The sequence below is a fragment of the Notechis scutatus genome, chromosome Z, assembly GCF_049901735.1.
Source record: "Notechis scutatus isolate UNSWTSFEM ecotype Mainland chromosome Z, rNotScu1.2, whole genome shotgun sequence".
Lineage (NCBI taxonomy): Eukaryota > Metazoa > Chordata > Lepidosauria > Squamata > Elapidae > Notechis > Notechis scutatus.
Genome location: NC_142025.1, coordinates 89,549,228 through 89,568,911, shown reverse-complemented (window position 1 = coordinate 89,568,911; position 19,684 = coordinate 89,549,228). Strand labels below are relative to the sequence as shown.

The following is a 19,684-nucleotide window of genomic DNA, read 5'->3' as shown; positions in this document are numbered from 1 at the left end:
TAGTATACCAGGAATATTTATTGAGTACTGGAGAGACCAAACTGGTCTATATGAAAGATCAAATGAAGAATCGAAGAGACATATGGCAAGGCAAAGTATTACATGGCTAGTACATTAAAGAAATAGCAGGCAAAACAGATAAGAACAAAATCTGGCAGTGGCTAAAAGCAGGAAAGTTGAATTAAGAGGCAGAAGGGCTAATTCTGGCTGCATAAGATCAAGCCTTGATAATGAATGCATATAAAGGCAGAATTGACAGGACAGCAACAGACAACAAATGCCACCTCTGCACTTGTTGAAGCAGAAGAAACAATGGGCCACCTAGTTAGCTGCTGTAAGAAGATGGCACAGGACTACACATGAGGGAATGAAAAAGTAGCAACAATGATGCACTGGAATATCTGCAAGAAATATCATTTATTTGCAAGGAAGAACTGATGGGACCACAAAATAAACAAATAGAACATGAAAAAGTTAAAGTGCTCTGAGACTTTAGAATTCAAACAGACAAGCATCTGTCACATTACTTAACAGCTGTTGATAAGACAAAAAAAATCTGGGTAGTGGATGTTGCAATACTTGGCGACAACAGAAGACAAAGAAAGGGAAAAATAATAAAACACGAAGACCTACAAATGAAGTAGAAAACTGTTGTAAAATAAAGCAATAAGGTGCCTTGGATGAAATTCTAAAACATCTGGAACACTACTTGAACACTGACAAAATTACCATCAGTTAATTGCAAAAGACAGGTTTATTTGGAACAGCTTATATACTGTGACAAAACCTTTAATATTATTAAATAACACCTGCCTATTTGCAGGACCTTGAGAAGAAATTTACAGATTAAACAAACATGCCAAATCCATGTATACACAGTATATATATCTGGCAGGCTGTGCAACCAACCACAATTTTCTAAGTTGCCCTCCAATTAAGTTCTCTGATACCAGTCAATCAAAACATAGAATCATCCATACAAAGTGGTAATACAATTAACTAAAACACAGTTTTCTTTTAGAATAACTTTGCAGAAATAAAGTTGAAGGCTAAACAGGATCAGAAGATAAGAAGAATCATCATTATCATCTTAATAATAATTTCCGTTCATGAGCTTTTTTCCCATCCCATTCTAACTCATTTTATTGATAAAATATCATACAAACATGAGCCAAACTAAAACCACACATCAATTCCAGTTCACTAAAGCACTTCAAGTTATAACCTGAATAAAAGATAAAATTTAAAGATAATTACTGATCTCATTTTCAGAATAACATCTATCCATCATTGAAGATATTAGTGCTACAACTGAAGCAGCATATTTAATACTTTTCAAAGTAACGAAATGACAGTACTAATTTGAAAGAGAGAGAAAGGATTGACAATGTTTCCAGTTATGACTATGGAAGTTCACAGTGATGGGAATTGGAAATGTTATTGTTAAATAATCAAACCAAACTACATATTTCACATTCTATCATCAAGGAAGCATAATGTTGTAAAATACATCATATTATGTTTTCCCCGCCATGGTGCAGTACAACCTTCACTATGAACTTGCCTGGTTTGAGATCGTAATGAATAATAGGTGGCTTGATTTCATTTAAATATTTTAATGCATTTACAATCTGCATGATTATAGATCGGGCTTCTTTCTCTGTCATTAATTTGTGCTGTTTCAGGTAGAAGTCCAGATCGTTACCCTCACAGTATTCTAGCACTGTACAAAACCTGGAAGAGAAATCAAACAATCAAACACGTTTTATGCATGTACCAAAATCGACTTAATGTTTACTTAAGAAATCACAAATAATGATTTTTCTAGATCTGTACATCTGCACTGATGTAGTATGTATAGATCTATTAACCTGATCTTAGCCAAAATGCCAAGAAGTGATAGACCTTATTTTTTTAAACCCTATGAGCTTTGTTTCAAAGTGTGCTTATTTACCGGTAAAAAAAGATATGGATAAGCTGAAGCAACATATCACTTATTTTATTTCTGAAAAAATAAGCTAAAACCAAATTTACTTAGTACATTTAGCTTAAATTTCAATTCCAAAAAGTTAACTACTATTTGGCACCCACAAAATAAAGTATTGCTGCAACTTTTCTTATGTGCAAGGTGATAATATTGCAGCTTTTCTTATGTGCAAGGTAATATGAATCCCTTTCATAAATCCTATTTTCTCTTCCATGATATATTTTCTCAAAATACTAATTATATATTGCCTTCCCACAATTTATGAGGTTTGTGAAAGAAGGCCCTCCCTATTGCTCCCAAATTATGAAATGCACACCTTCAGTTGTACTACTTATTTGGTTTCTACTTATTTTGGTTTTTTTTGGAAAGGAAACAAAGCAGCTTTAGCATGGTAATCTTGGTATTAATTACATAATTGTGATTTAATATGTTTTACTCATATTTTAGCTATTTATGCTTTTTTAATTGTAAGACACCATGAATGCTGTGTAGAAAAAATATTAATTTTATGAGATATATACCTTTATTAGTATCAAGGCACTCTAGTCCTTTTAATTTAATAATTAAAGACAGTGTAAACATTTAAAGATAATTAAAAGATAGAAATAAACATCATAGATACTTGAAAACTAAATTAATCTAAAGGCTGAACCCAAGCTGGAACAAAACTGCTTTGTTTACAAATTGCCAGTAGCATTTGGGCCATCTGTTCTTCCAGAGAAAAGTATTTCACAAAATAGGCCCATCACTCAGAATGCATGCTGCATTTTCTATGGCCCATACATTGTTGTAAAGAGTGAGGATTTGCAAAATGTCTTCTCTTAATCATTGGATTGGACAGGCAAGTTCAATTTCTGGTAAGGCTTTACTTTAAATGTTAAGATCCATATTTCAAAAAGATTGGTTTGCTCCATTTCCTCCCCCACAAATTTCTAACAGCTCAATCACAAATTTTCAAATGACTTTATTTAACAGTGCAAATTACAAAGGCAGCAGCACTTACGAGTCAGTGTCCAATGAGAAATAGTCATATAATTTAACTATGCGAGGATGATCCAGCTCTTTATGAATTCTGTACTCTCTGCAAGCATGCCTAAAAGAAAAAGACAGAATTATTTATTACAAGCGGCTTCTCACCAATCCTCCTGGCACTTCAGGAGGTGAAAAAATATGGGTAATGCTTTGTTAGGTTCTAAACTCAACAAAGGCTAACTTGGTAACCAAAAGTATCCCTCAAAATTATTTGATAGAATACTTCCAGGAAAAGTGTAGGTTTACCTCCAAATGGAAAGTTAAATATATCTGAACTGGATATATTAGAAATGTTAGATTATATATCACAATTTAGTTCACACGTTACCTCAAAACTGAATGTATTGAATATCACTTAATGTGTCTGACTTTTAACCTGAGCATGGCACATAAATATTGTCAAGATCATGAGAAACACACTCTGCCTTTTTATAGGGTTAACCTGAACTTGAAAAAAAAAAGAAATTTCTAAAGGCCTTTGGAATAAATTAATCTTGACTGCCTTTTGAAATGGAGCCAAGGCAGCAACCAATGTTATCTCCAGATCATTATTCTATATTTTTCTCTGAGCATGTTCTAGTTTTTCTGAAAACAATCTAACGAGTGATAAATGGAAGTGGACATAGTATCCAGCTAGATTCGAATCAACAATGGATAAAATATTGTATTTGGTGATTTGGAAAATAACTCAGCTGTTATTTGGCCCAGCCCATGTTCTATATCCAACAATCAAAAAATATAGTTGTTAAGTGAATCACATGGTTGATAAGTGAATCTGGTTTCCCAATCAATTTTTCTTGTCAGGAGCTGGCTGGGAAGGTGGTTATCACATGATCCAAAAACATTACAACTGTCAACTTGGTTGCCAAGTCCTACAATTTTGATCATGTAACTGTGGAAATACTCACTTGTGATAATTTTCTTTCTTTTCATCCCTCCAGTTTTTATTTAACTGGTGGATTTTTACTGCTACATATCTCTGTTCCGTTAAATCAAATGCCTGAAAGAGAAGGATAGCTAGTAAATAGTCAAGAACACCACAAAGACTGACATTTTTAAATATGAAAAAGTTATGAAAAGAGCAACACCTAAATGCTTAACTTTTATTGACTAGGGGTTCTTAAAATGCTAATATTAAAAATTGGTTTAGTACAAAAGTTTGATACTGACCATTTGTCCAATATTTCAAAACATATTAAACAAGTCTGCCTATTTAATCTCTTTTATCATTTACTTTTCTTATAGAAACTTTAATAGTAGTACTTCCTAGTAATAAGGAAATTAAAGGGAAAAAATAGGAAATGAGACCTATTTACTGAATTTATTTGTATACTTCTAAATAAGTTTATCTGCAGATAATCCAACTCTTGAAATTTTCATGTTTTTATTTTCACAACTGGCCTATCTGTGGATGGCATTTTTTTATTTTATTTGAATTAAACATTTGAGGCTTGGCTAATCTGCAAGTATATAGGATATAGAGCACTTTAAAAATGTCCATACATACTCACAGATAAGCCCATTTGCAGATAAACCAAATCCTATTTTGGGTGTGTATTTTGGCACCTAAAATTCTTGGTTTATCCATGAGTACATTAACTTTTAAAAATTCTATTTAGTCATTAAAATACATTAGAATGGAACTGGAAAATTTTGAAAAATATTCATCTTAAAGCAGCTCCCAAATAATATTCTTTCACTAGTATACACTAGTAATATATAAATATTTTAAATATTTAAGAATAAATATTACAATTCATATATTATTTGATAAAATTTTATTCCCATTTAGAGAAAAATCAAAACTTCAAAATGAAATACTTAAATATAATGGTTTGAACCGAGACAGCCAAAATGCAGGCACTTTTAAAATTGTTTTAAATTTCAAATTCTTCCAATAGAAATTACAGAGGAAATACCATTGTTTACTATTAAACTTTTTGCTTTAATTCTAAAAAGTTATAAATCAACAGACAGTTTCTTTACTGGTCTCAGAAATAAGTAGGATGGTGGAATTAAATTTCATTTCCTAAACTCTAATAACAAGCAACATGTTTCGAGTATCTCTGCATGTTTATAGGAATACATCTAGCCCTATTAACAACATATTCAGGATTTTATAACCAACATAGGACAGATACATTGACATTATGAAGAGACTTTGATCTTTATAGGATTACAGATTTTTACAATATATATGGTAACAAGGAAGAGATAATTGACAACCTATTTGTGATTCTTTTTCTTGGTCCACTTGACTATAAACTTTTGAAACTTTTTTTAGAATGAGAATGTAAGAGATTCAGTATTTCACTGCTTAACACACTTTGAGAAATTAATAATTATCCTTTCCAACCTAAATGAATTATTTAAAATTTAATCTTCAACTTGATTCAGTCTTGGACCGATAAAAATGTAACAGTTCCAAGTCCTAACCAGGAACCTAAGAACTATTAAGGTAATGTCTGAATATATAGGTAGTTCCAGATAGAGTGGTGGTTTTTTTTTTGTTTTTTTTGCAAAGTCAGAATATTCAGGCCTGATAAGTTCAAAATTTCCATGTACCTAGGCAGCCCTTTGGGTACTGCTCCAAGGGCTCAACTTCAATTTGCAGATCACCTTATTTTGTTATTTTTTTCTAGTTGTTTCTCTTCAATTTATGCATCACTTGGTATTGCCATATCAATGAATCAGACTATTTTCTTTTCCACAATAGTGATGTCAGGCATATTGTGGGCCAGATGTCTGCCTGTTTGGATTCAAAAGTCCCATAAGATCTTGACCTGTTCATTTTCAAGAACTTTTGTCAATTTCGTGTTCCCAGTAATATTTGCTGCATTTGAACCCAAACTTCTGGCAAAGCTTCCAGTTTTGGCAACTCTGTCAGAATATATTCATGAACTGGAACAGAGCATGGTAACAAGGTCAGCCAATGAATAGGCATAGCAACTAAATCAGCCAATGAGGACTGTTTGGAAACTGAAACTAGAAATAGCCTAGGCATGGCTCTATATTAAGCTCTGAAGCTATTGTTAAGCACTGAGTCTGTCTATTGAAGATGAAACTGTTTCTCTCCTCTGCTGTGTGTTTTGTTTGCCTGCTGAACTAAAGTGAAACTGATGTCTGTTTCTGAACTCCTGAGTTGCTGTTCTGCTCCAAACCTGTAACATGTTTGTTTCTGTTTAAGTTTGGAGAAATCTTACAACTGGTATTGTAAAATTTATTTCATGTATTTATAAAGAAGTTAAATGAAGCCTCAGCCATCTGTTTACTTTTCTGGCACTGAATATATGCTGCAATTCTCTGAAAAGATTTAGGCCCAGAAAAAGACTGAATTGTAATTAAAGCTGAGAGACTGTCTGTTTTAAAAATAAGAAACAAGACAAGAGACTTTGCAGGATGGCTGAAAAAATTAAAGAGCTCTCTACTCTATTTGGGTCAGAAGAATTATATTATTTACTAAAGAGTAAAACAGCTGCTTCAGAAATTTAAGCAATGAGTAAGCTTTGTAGAAAAAGGTATAAACAACAGGTATGTCATCTGCAAACTGACAGAGGTTCAGAATTCATGTCAACAAGTCTTCAACAGTGGTTGGCACAGTTAGAAATAAAACACAGACACACAAATCCTTACACAGCAGCTGAGAATGATGTTGCTGAGAGACGGAATGGAGTCTGGCAAACCATGAAGGACTCACTGCTAGAGGATTCTGGTCTAAGCAGGTCATATTGGGGTGAAGCCATATTGACTGTTAATTATTTAGTTAATAGGTTGTAAAGTTCCTCCATTTATGATATTCCATATGCAGTGCTATATGGTAGAAAACCATCTCTAGCACATTTAAGGATGTTTGGAAACAATGTGTGGGTGCATATTCCAAAAGCAATTAGAAGAAGAAAGAAGAAGAAAGGGGCAACCAAAGGCTAGAAAGCTCAGGTTTGTGGGCTATGAGCCAGGCTCAAAGAGTTATCGCTTTAGCGATGGGAGCAAAAGAATAGTGTTTTCAAGGTCTACAAGCTTTGCAGAGCAAAATTGGAACAGAATTGATGCAAATTTGTGGAATGATTCATTTAGTGATGGTGATCCACTTAATTATGTAACTCACTTAGTGATGGTGTCAGCATTCAGGAAGGAGAAGCTGAAAAAGATATGAAGCAAGAAAGGGTTGACACACAGGAGCAGCCCGTGCCACACAGTTCAGAGCAATGGAACAAGGGGATTCCACCTGACAGGTATTCTGCTAGTGAAGTTAAAGTGTGTAATGTATGGTATGAGCCAAGGAACTACAAAGAAGTATTGGTTGAACAAGTAAAGTGGAAAGAAGCCATGGACAAGGAAATGAAACCCATGGGAGAACATGAAGTGTTCACATCTATGACTTTGCCACAGGGAAGCAAAGCTATAGGATGCAAGTGGGTATAAAAAAGGAATTATCAGGTATTTGGAGGGAACTGTGAATGTGGGTCTTCAAATACAAGTATCTAAAGAATATTAAAGGTAATTAAATTTATGTCTATTCCAGTTATGAACGGAGGAGTGTCAGAGTATATTCATGAACTGGAATAGAGCATGATAACAAGGTCAACCAATGAACAGGCATAGCAACTAAATCAGCCAATGAGAACTGTTTGGAAACTGAAACTAGAAATAGCCTAGGCATGGCTTTATATTAAGCTCTGAAGCTATTGTTAAGCTCTGAGTCTGTCTATTGAAGATGAAACTGTTTTTCTCCTCTGCTGTGTGTTTTGCTTGCCTGCTGAACTAAAGTGAAACTGATGTGTTTCTGAGCTCCTGAGTTGCTGTTCTGCTCCAAACCTGTAACATGTCTGCTTCTGTTTAAGTTTGCTCCATGTTGGAGAAATCTACAACTGGTATTGTAAAATTTACTTCATGTATTTATAAAGAAGTCAAATGAAGCCTCAGCCATCTGTGTTTTACTTTTCTGGAGCTGAATTTATGCTGCAATATTCTGAACAAATTCAATCATGATGTTATAATCAGTCTGTAAGATTTTGCTGCAGTCACTGTTGAGGTGGTTGTTGTTGTTATTATTATTATTATTATTATTATTATTATTATTATTATTATTATTATTGATACTCACAGAGTCAGCCAGACTAGGTTTGGTATTTTTGTCTACCTATCAAGTCCTTACCATGGGACTTACAGATGAGGACAGGCAGATGTGGATGTTTCCTGGTGTTAACAGATTTTGTTGCAAGATGGAACCTGTTCCCAGTAAAGCCACCTTTTGTAATTGACTGATGGCAAATTTGTCAATGCCAATAGTGTTCATGTGGTGCTCTAGTGACTTTGGGATTGCACCCAAGGCCAGTGGTGGGATTCAAATAATTTAACAATCAGTTCACCCAGGGTCAGATTTGCTTTTTGGGGAGGCATGGCTCATCCCCGTCCTCCAGCTCCATTGCACATGTGGGATGAGCTTTCTGCAAAGGCCAACCTGACCCTGGGTGAACCAGTTGTTAAATTACCCCCCCCGATCAAAGTGGATCCCGGATGCTACATTACAATGGAGAAATTGGAAATGGAGCAGCCGGCAAGAGCAGAAGCAGGATCAGGGAGAAGAGGAAAACAGCCTCCTTTCCTTGCGCCGGCTGCTCTGTTGCCCATTTCTCTATTGTCGCACAGTGCTGTGCCACAGTTTGCCCCACCACCACTGCCCAGATGCCTTCGCTTCCCCAAGCAATTCTGGGCCTACCAGATTTTCAGTTACGTCATGTTTCTCTGTTGCATTTCTCATCGTCGTGTGCAGGGAAACAAAAGTTTGTGGGACTAAAAAAAAAAGTTCAATCAATCAATTGCAACTTTGCAAGACCTTTTATTTTCATGAGAAGTTGGAATTGATTGAACTTTTTTTTTAATCTCACAAACTTTTGTTTTCCTGCACACGGCAGCGAGAAACGCAACAGAGTTGGAAATCAGGTAGGCAAAGAAATGCTTGGGGGAAGTGAGGGCATCTGGGCGCCAGGGGCTGGTCTCTCTCCAGCAGTTGTCCAACCGCGCTGGAGGAAAGGTCAGCATCTACCAACACTTAAACGTTATGGCATTCCAGCTCAGGAAGGGGCAGCTAGCATGGGTGCTGCAGGCAGGATGCTCGCTCACTTCAGCACCCTCCCTGACTCTCTGGCCGTCTGCCGATGCTTTGGCCTTGGGCTGCCGCCTTATGTGCAGGCCCTGCCCCTGCTGCCTGAGACAAGTTTTTGCCCAACGTGATTGAAGGTTTCCGTCACTCCTCTCTTGTATTTTTGGGGAGATTTTTTTTTCCCCACCTGCAAGAAAATTGAACAAAAATCAGATGTGTTCTGGAAAACACAGATTTTCCAGAACCTGTCTAAACGGTTCGCTGAACTCAGCAAAAAATTAGGTAACGGTTCTACTGAACCGGTACGAATTGGCTGAATCCTACCACTGCCCAAGGCACCTATTACTATTGATACTATCCTTGCTTGCCTTTGACACAGTTGTTCTAGTTCTATTTGTAGTCTTTGTGTTTTGTTATCTTCTCCAGTTCTTTTTCTTCTATTCTGCTGTCTCGAGGCACTGCCATGTCCACTTTCCAGACATTTTTGGTCTTTCTTATTGACAATTGTTAAGCCCGGGATGTTATCTGGCAGATTCCTGTCTGTTTGAATTCTAAAGTTCTAGAGCAATTGAACTTCTTCATTTTCTATGATTTTCTCTATTTTATGGTGCCACCAGTTCTTACCTGCAGGCAAATGATATTTCTTGCAGATCTTCCGATGCACCATTGTTGCTACTTTGTCATGCCACTGTTTGTAGTCAGTCTATGCAATCTTCTTGCATTTTTATATTATTATCTCTTTTATTCATTAAACATGAAACTTAGACAACTGAACATTTAAAAATGTACCACAAATACCAGTGACTGGTGCTAATGGTTGCTACGGGTTGCTACCAGCGTCTTAGATATCAACCAAGTATCTTCTTAAAATATATGATGTTCTGAGTAGCGCAGTTTTTAGCAGTTCCACTGGTGTTATTGCAGGAAGCTGCAATTTCTTGATGTGTTTTGTAAAACTATTGGACATGGTACCAAGTGCCCTGATGACAATGGGTATTACTGCTACATGTTTCATCCATAACCGTGCAGTATCATGTAGTTTCGGTGGCCAGGTCCTGATATTCCGTGATTTTTTTCCAGTTCTTTTTCTTGGACTCTGGCTTATCATCATCATCATCATCATTATTGTGACCCCCATAGAAATTGAAGATGCAAAATAGCAAACACTATGGAACTCAGGCTTTTTATCAGCTTCTGTACAGTTATCACAGTTGCAATGGAAGTAAATACATTATACAATAACTTAAACATCTCTCAGCTATTCAATAAAATGTTGGAGCGTTTGTCAAAAGAAAGGCACATCTTTTTTATATGAAAAAAATGTCTTTCTGGAAGAAAGTGTGTAAAGGAGAATTATAATTAAACAAAAAATAGAATGTCCTCCAGAAATGGGATTATTAAAAGGAATTCATTATATGTTCCTTCTGCCAACTACATGAATCATAATTTAACAAAGTAATTTTCTAAATAATTCAACAATTGAAAATTGGTATTATTAAGGTATGATCAACTGAAAAAGTTACTGATATTAAGCTTCCAGAGTGATGAATCTTTTTCCAGGATCTGCAAAGGTTATACATTATATTATATTAATAAGAAAAATAATTCCTGTTTTGGCAAGCTTTGCAATCTATGGAAACTGTGAGTGAACTTCATGAGTTTTTTTAAAAGTCCCACTATGGGGAATATAGAATTAGTAAATACTTCTATAAAATCTTCTAAAGATGATTTAAATTATGTACAGTTTAATGGAAAGAAGGACTAGAGGATATGATAGCAGTGTTCTAATATCTCAGGGGCTGCCACAAAGAAAAGGGGGTCAACCTATTTTCCAAAGCACAAGAAGCAATGGACGGAAACTAATCAAGGAGAGAAGCTCTAGAACTAAGGAGGAATTTCTTGACAGAACAATTAATCAGTGGAACAATTTGTCTCCAGAAGTTATGGGTGCTCCAACACTGGAGGTTTTTAAGAGACCGGACAACCATTTGTCTGAAATGGTATACAATTTCCTGCTTGAGCAGGGAGTTGAACTAGAAGATCTCTAAGGTCCCTTCCAATTCTGTTATTCTGCTACACTATTCTGATTGACATGCTAAAATAAATTTTAACATGGTGCCAAATTTGGTAAGTGAGTATGAAATGACAATGCTAAAATAAAACCAAGAAAATTCACTTAATTGTAATGAGCATACAGAGGTAACTTTTGTTAACTTGAACCTACTGACTTCTCAGGCCAAATAAGTTTACTTAGATTGACAGACTCCTTAGAACACAAAGATTGAAGTTTAAATAACTAAGACATTCGATTAATAAATGCTAAATGTCTACACCATTTAATTAAATAAAATAGAAAGGTGATCTAACTTACCTTATATACTTCACTAAATCCTCCTCTGCCTAGGAGATGTAACAACAAATACCTATCATTTAGTGTTGGGTGGTCTTTAAACCTAATGGGGAAAGAACAGGAGACTTTATTCTTATAATCGTTAGTACATAGTCTTAAGCAAATCATCCAAAAAGGAAGTGATTTGATAAATTGAAGCTCTCTGCCTATAATAGAAAGGTTTGAGTATGCAAATAAATTGGCAATCTATTTCACTAGATTTGTTGACACAGCCAAACTTTCTCTGATAGTCTTGCACTGCCCATCACAAACACATTTTTCCTGTTTTCTTTTATCTTTGTTTTCTTGTTTACATTGTCACTTGGAAGAGTATGCTACCCAAAGTAGCTAGGAGTCAGATTATATTCATTTAATAAATATTAATTCTGAATTCCAAGCAAACATTTCTAGTGTATTTTAACAAGCTAGTCATCTTTCGCAAGGTTGTAATTTGCTTCTCCCTTATGGCCGATACTCACTGTGAATTATCTTCATTATGTATCCTTTTCAATTCCCTGATATGCAGATTTCTAACCCGTTCTAATCGCTCTAATTCTGCTTGAATCTCAGCTTCTTCCTGCACAAAGAGGAAGATCACTTTACTGTACTGTAAACTGCTGTACTGAGGATTTTAAACGAAATTTGCCTGATGAGGATTTCTGCACAATGGCTTTCCTTTACACAGTATTTCCCAATCACAGGGAAAGATGTCATGATATGTAAAAAGTAAATGAAAAGACATGAGAATGTTTGTAAACATTGGACTTCACAGTGGCCTGCAAATTACTGGCTAAAACATCCTAAGATATACTAATAATCCATAGACAGAAGTATTGTGAATCAAAATTGTCTGGCTTGAAAAGTGTTTGAACTGTTTAGATGACAGAAAGTTTTTAGAAGGAGATATTGAATTTTGCATGGTTTTTGTTTTACTGAGCTATTCTGACATCTCTATATTTTCACTTGCAACTTTTTTGTGTCCTTTCCAAAAGGAGAGATCCTTTTGCTAATGCTCACTCCCTTCTTTATCATTTGCTGCAATGTTGCAAGGAATAACATGTTATTATTTCCTAACTCCTTGTGTAAACTTGCACAGAGCTTACAGAGCGCATTCATGTAATGTTTTTTGTTCTGATATTATAAATGGGGGGAATGCATTTGTTGTCTTTCTTCTTTTTCCATTTTCTTTTGTAAAAGATCTTACTCTAATTTTTCTTAGATGAATTTATCACAAAACATACTTTTTACAAGATTATTATAAAAAAGTAGGTTCAAAAATTCAACAACTCTATTAGTTTTCTGAGATATGCTGATTGTATTTCCAAAGGTAATAAACAGCCATCAAGATTAGTAATAACTGATAGCTTATTCTACTCTTATGTTTGATCAATTTCATTCAAAATTATTTAAATAATCCATTTTCTAAAAAAGTACTTTCATTTATGTTAAAATTTCAGTATTTATTTTTAATGGGTGAGCTCAAATACTATGAAGAGATGAAATGATAGAAAGTGTTGAAGATACAGGAACTTTGGGGGACAAGTGATCATGCAATATTGAAATTCAACATTATGCAAGCACAAGTAGTAGAACGAAGTCAAACTAGAGTCTTGGACTTTAAGAGAGCTAATTTCAATAAACTTAGAGAGAGCTTGGGAAGGATTCCATGGATGAGAATCCTCAAGGGGAAAAAAGTTTGGGAAATTTTGAAAAGTGAGATTATAAAAATCCAATCTAGCACAATACCAATGAAAAAGAAAAATAACAGCTCTCAAAAGAAACCATCATGGCTGCATAAAGAACTCTCTGACAAATTGAAAGACAAAAAGGGCAAGTATAAAAAGTGGAAAGAGGGGCAAATAACTAAGGCAGAATATCAACAATCAGCCGGAGCCTGTAAAGATAAGTGAGGAAAGCTAAGGTTCATAATGAACAAAGGATTCCACAAAAGTAAAAAATAACAAAAAAGCTTCTTCCAACATGTTAAAAACAAGAAAAAAGTCAAGGAAGCAATTGGTCCATTGCTGGGAGAAAGTGGCAGGAAGGTGATAAGCAACAAAGAGAAAGCAGAGCTACTTAGCTCTTTTTTTGCATCTGTCTTTACACAAAGGGAAAAACAATCCAACCTATCAAAAACAGCACCACAAAAAAAAGCAGATTAGGAACACAAGTTAAAAGAGCAAAGAAAATGGTAAGTGAACACCTGTCTACCCTATATGAGTTCAAATCACCAAGACTGGATGGATTACACCCCAAGGTTCTGAAGGAACTGGCAGACGTGATCTCAGAACCACTGAACTATATCTTTCAAAGATCCTGGAGCACCGGGGAACTCCCAGAGGACTGGAAAAGAGCTGATATAGTTCCCATCATCAAAAAAGGGAAAAAAATCCAGGAAACTACAGACTTATCAGCCTGACCTCAATACCAGGGAAGTTTCTGGAAAAGATAATCAAGCGATGAATTAGCGAACACCTAGAAGCAAACAAAGTAATAACAAAAAACCAACATGGGTTTGTTAAAAACAGATCATGCCAGATAATCTTATTGCATTCTTTGACAAGATGACAAAATTAGTTGACCAGAGGAATGCTGTTGATATAATTTACTTGGACTTCAGTAAGGCATTTGATAAATAGACTATAACCTACTACTAGATAAAGTAGAAAAATGTGGATTAGACAGTATCAGTACCAAATGATACTGTCTGTAACTGGCTGACCAACGGCACTCAATGAGTAGGCCTCAATGGAACTGCATCTAAATGGAGGGATACCCCAAGGCTCTGTTTTAGGCCCAGTACTCTTCAACATCTTCATCAATGATTTGGACAAGGGGATAGATGGGGAACTCATCAAATTTGCAGACAACATCAAGCTGGCAGGAATAGCAACACTCCAGAAGATAGGCTTAAGATACAGAAGGATCTTGACAGACTTGAACATTGGGTGTTATCTAACAAAATGAAATTCAGTGCTGAAAAAAGTAAGGTTCTACATTTAGGCAAGAAAAATCAAACGCACAGGTACAATATATGTGGTATCTTACTCAATAGTAGTAACTGTGAGAGGGATCTTGGAGTCCTAGTGGACAACCTTTTAAATATGAGCCAGCAGTATGCAGCAGCTCCAAAAAAGCCAACACAGTTCTAGGCTGCATAAACAGAGGAATAGATTCAAGATCATGTGAAGTGTTAATACCACTTTATAATGCCTTGGTAAGGCCACACTTGGAATACTGCATTCAGTTTTGGTCGCCACAATGTTAAAAAAAAAAAGTTGAGACTCTAGAAAGAGTGCAGAGAAGAGCAACAAAGATGATTAGGGAACTGGAGGCTAAAACATATAAAGAAAGGTTGATGGAATTGGGTATGTCTAGTCTAATGAAAAGAAGGACTAGGGGAGACATGATAGCAGTGTTCCAATATCTCAGGGGCTCCACAAAGAAGAGGGAGTCAAGCTATTCTCCAAAGCACCTGAGGGCAGGACAAGAAGCAATGGGTGGAAACTAATCAAGGAGAGAAGCAACTTAGAACTAAGGAGAAATTTCCTGACAGTTGAAGCAATTAATCAGTGGAACACCTTGCCTCCAGAAGTTGTGAATGCTCCAACACAGGAAGTTTTAAAAAAGATGTTGGATAATCATTTGTCTGAAGTGGTATAGGGTTTCCTGCCTAGGCAGGAGGTTGGACTAGAAGACCTTCAAGGTCCCTTCCAACTCTGTTATTCCATTCTATTTTACTAACATTGTGAGAAATCTATGTTTTGTCTGCATACTGTATCTACCTATATTTACCATCTATCTAAAAATCCCCAGATACTTTACTACAACAAAGTAGAATTACTTAGGGGATTAGTCTTTTGTGAACACAATACAAATAATATACAATATAAAATTATCAGAGAAGCAGAAAAATCTTTTGTTTCCTGATATTGTATTAAAACTGTAACACTGAAAAAAAAAACCCCAAGAGGTTTCTTTCTTCTTTCATTACTGAGAAAAGCAGTTGATTTATTTATTATCAGCCATTTTAAAATGATTCTTCAATGATAGAAGTTCCTAAAAATAGAGGATCAATGATGGCAAACAATTCTTCTTAAAAAAAAGTTAGGAAAATTAATCAGTGGAACAATTTGCTTCCAGAAGTTGAGGGTGCTCCAACACTGGAGGTTTTTAAGAAAAGACTGGACAACCATTTGCCTGAAATGGCAAAAGGTTTCCTGTTTGAGGGGGTTAGACTAGAAGATTTTCAAGGTCTCTTTCAACTCTTACTATTCTGTTAAAAATGTCCATCGTTAGTTTTATTTAGAAATGCATGTAATTTTATTTATTGCTTTAGAATAAAGCTTTGGTTCATGCAAGTGTGCAGTGAGAGCTAAGAATCTGCCAATATTCCTTATAAAATGACCTTCTGAATTAAAGAATCTTCCAAAATTCTTCATATTATGCTAAAACAGACTCACGGACACGGTTCTGTAAAATACTTCCTAATTTTTTTGAAAACCACTTGTATAAGAGCTAGTATTTCTGGTGTTTAGAAACATATAGCTATAAAGTTTGAGACATAGAATTTCACAGAAGGATCTCCATCTCAAATAGAGAATAAACAAACATAAATCAATAAAGAAACATAACCAAGAAGTAGAACAAGTAGGAAGTCAAAAACATAATTCCATGCATACTTGAAGCTATAACATATCTTTTTACCTTTTTAAGATGACCTAGTCGGAGTTTAAATATTTCCTCTTGTTCATGATATTCTGCTAATGTTAACCTGTACATGTATAAAATAAGTGGTTCAAAAATTAGAAGTGTCTTATACCAAGAAAGATGATCTATACAGATAAATATATTCAGATGCCATAGGCAATCTTTGGAGTCCAGTAAAGGTTATTAACAAAGTCTACTTTTGTTAGTTATAGGACAAAATCATTACATTCATAAAGAATAATAAATTAGCCCATCAATTCAACCTACTGGTTGAAATGAGTCCATCCACTTTTTGTACCAAGTCTGATTCATGCCCCTGTCAGAGTCTGAATCCAAGGAGGAAGACGAACAGCTGACAGGGAGCAGGAGTGTGGCTCCGTTGGCTGTGGAGGAAACTGGGGAAAGGCAAAGTCCAGCTGGGCAGAGCAGGGGACAGGTAGAACAAGGGAAAGGGAGTTCAGAGGAAGACCCAGGCCCACCGCCTCTTCATCCTAGGGCATGCAGGGAGAAGAGAGAAGGAGAAGAGAGCAACGTGGGTTGCATGGCTTATGGGGGAGGAAAGGGCCCTGATTCCCTTCATTAGGCATACCTGGGAAGAGAGTTTAAAGGAGGAACAGCTGAGAGTGGCATTTGCTGGGAACAAACATGAGATTATCATGTTGACTGTGGTTATCTGTGTTCCTGGCATCCTCCTAACTGGGTTGATTTACTGCCGTTCCTTCACTTCTGGAATACCTTATCTTGCCCTGCTGGAATAATTACCTCATCTTGCCTTGATTGGATTTATAAAGTTTCTGTTGACAATATTTTGGACTTGAATCTCTGCAGCCAGAGGCTGTTCCTGTGAGAGTTTTTCTCCAGACCAGAAGGTAACCAGGAACATTGGGGGCAAAGTTGGAGCTAATAAAGGGATTCCTACTTATTATCTGACTGTGTTGCCTTTGTACCACACCCCGGGTCATCGCATCTGATTAGTTTTTGGAAAGCAGGCCATGGCCTACTATTCAAATGTCAAATATGGCCAAAAACGAATCTTTTTGTGGAGAGAAACTTCATCACAAACACAGAATCTGAGGAGGCCTACTTGAGTAAAACCTAGGAAGTTTCTTCCATTTGACAGCCCCAGAAAGGATTCTGAAATGCTTGTGTCACCTACGTCTCATTTTCTGATCCATTGGTTTTGTTTTTGCGCTGCTTTTGCTCATTGGTAGATGGAGGAGCCTGGCCCATGGCAGGTGGTTTTCGTTTTGCTAACATTTTCCGTTGCCTTTCTATTTCTTCCCTTTGGGAATTTATCCTTTCTTGCTGCCTAAATAAAAGTAGAACATGAACATAATTAGAGAACGTAACATAATATATGCCAATATATGGTTGGTCTTCAACATCTTTTGGTAGGCACACCCGAACAGTACATTTTTAGTAAACCTTAGAAGACTAAATAGCTTAAAGTTTGGGCTTTGGAAATGTAGCTTGCTATTATCAAGCAACAGATTGACTGGTAAACCCAGTTTCTAAGAAATAATTATAAGGACCTTTGTTTTAAATATCAAAAGCGTTTATAGTTGCAGACAGTTTTCAAATGAAAAGGCTAATGTTTAGGTGGCACGAAAACTGCCTTAATTTCCTCTGTGGAAAAAATATTTTTAGCCTTGTTATCAGTTGTTGAGTTCAACTTAGATGGATATATGTACCTTTCTATTTCGTTTATGTCTTGCACACCAGATAAGAAACCAGTTATTTTATGCATGATTATTAAGAAACCTAGTCATTTCTTTTCTCTTTTGAGATAAGGTATTTGAGGATTAGGGAAACAAAATGGTCCACCAGCCCAATAAAGTCTTTGCTTATCATATTGTTGAACTAGAGGAGCTCTGCCAAGAAGAGTAGTGGGGAAAATGCAAAATTAAGTCGCTTAATGACTACTGAAGTTACAATGACAGAAAGTGACATGACCATTTTTCACACTTATGATGGGTGCAGCATCCCCATGATAAGGTGATTTACGTTCAGATGCTTGAAAACTGACTCACATTTATGATGGCTATGGTGTTCCAGAATCACGTGACCCCTTTTGCAACCTGCTTGTGAGCAAAGTCAATGGGGAAACCAAATTCACTTAACAATCCTGTTATTAATTTAACAACTGCAATGATTCACTTAACAAATGTGGCAAGAAGTCATAAAATGATGCAAAACTCACTTAACAAATTTCTTACTTTAACAACACAAATTTTGGGCTTAATTGTGGTTGTAAGTTGAGGACTACCTGTACTATATTATAAGATTGTTGTTCATTTACTATTTTATAAATAGTTTGTGGAGATATATTTTTGTTTCAGTAAATGGTACTCTCCTTTCCTGATTTCGTGCAAACTTTTATTTAAAAGAGAACAGTAATCACAAATATTTAAGTTATATATGGATTAATATACAAAAAACCCCACTGTGTAAATCACCAGTAATCTTTTCTGCTTCTGGAGAAAGCAGAACAAGAAAAATACATACTTGATTAAATTTTGGAAAGCATAGCCATCTGTCCATTGCTCTGTGTAAGAGGCTCCATGCCGGACTGTAGCAAAGTGACCTAATCGCAAGCGATCTTGCATACTCTTATCTCGACAAGCCATCTTTTCCTGTTTTGACTGTAAAGGAAAAAGTAAGGTATCTGAATGCTTTGCAAAGTATCCCTATTTTTATATATATATAAAATATATATGCTTTGAAAGATCATCCATCTTAAAAATGCAAGTCTGGGCAGTTCACATCACTGTACTGTTACTCAATCAAAACCGATATCAACATAAACAACACTAAGTTGATTCTCAAAGGGCTGGCTAGTTTTATATTTCTACATAAAAAACATACAGGTGCTCCTTACCTACCAATCACTTGTTAAATTATGGAGGATCTGAAAAAGGAGACCTGTGACTTGTCTTTGAAGCTGCAGTTATTGCAGCATTCACAAGATCATGTGATGATTTGATCACTTAACAAATGCTGCATATTTATAACAATGACAGTGCTCATTGTAACACAACTATTTAATCATTAAATATTTACCACAAATTCTATTGCTTCATTATTTTTTCAGCATTCTAATGTTTTTGATCGATATCAGTTGACTCCAAACATTTGATGATCCAACTACCGTATTTTCCCCCAAAATAAGATCTACCCCCAAAATAAGCCTTAGGCTGATTTTTTTGGGGGGTGGGCCTAATATAAGCTCTACCCCAAAAATAAGCCCAAATGAAGGGGGTGGACTGCCAACACAGGAGGCAGCCCTTCCCTGGTCACCTCATGGAGGCTCACTCCTTTAAACGCAGCGCCACCGTTCAGCTGAGCCAGTGAGGGCCAGGAGCTGCCTTTCATTCTGTCTCTCCGAACATCTGGAGGTGTTTCTGGCACAGTCTTGCAGCCCTGGTCCTGCCTATGGTGCCAGGCAACTTCGTAGCTGATTTAC

General features: G+C 35.9%; 1 protein-coding gene across 6 annotated transcripts in view; it reads right to left on the bottom strand.

Annotated features, from left to right (window-relative positions):
* Positions 1–19,684, bottom strand: part of TLK2 (tousled like kinase 2) — a 67,417-nt gene that overhangs the window by 20,810 nt on the left and 26,923 nt on the right. For all 6 annotated transcript variants that reach the window (XR_015745668.1, XR_015745667.1, XM_087945698.1 and 3 more), the window contains exons 11-18: positions 18,727–18,863; positions 17,378–17,530; positions 16,219–16,285; positions 11,991–12,088; positions 11,494–11,575; positions 3,928–4,019; positions 2,991–3,080; positions 1,565–1,734 (exon numbers count right to left, since the gene is read on the bottom strand). Coding sequence is in view for 4 of the 6 variants with exons in the window: in XM_087945698.1 (XP_087801824.1) it covers positions 1,565–1,734; positions 2,991–3,080; positions 3,928–4,019; positions 11,494–11,575; positions 11,991–12,088; positions 16,219–16,285; positions 17,378–17,530; positions 18,727–18,863 (889 nt within the window). In the remaining 2 variants the exon portion in view is untranslated. The remainder of the gene's footprint in view (positions 1–1,564; positions 1,735–2,990; positions 3,081–3,927; positions 4,020–11,493; positions 11,576–11,990; positions 12,089–16,218; positions 16,286–17,377; positions 17,531–18,726; positions 18,864–19,684) is intronic.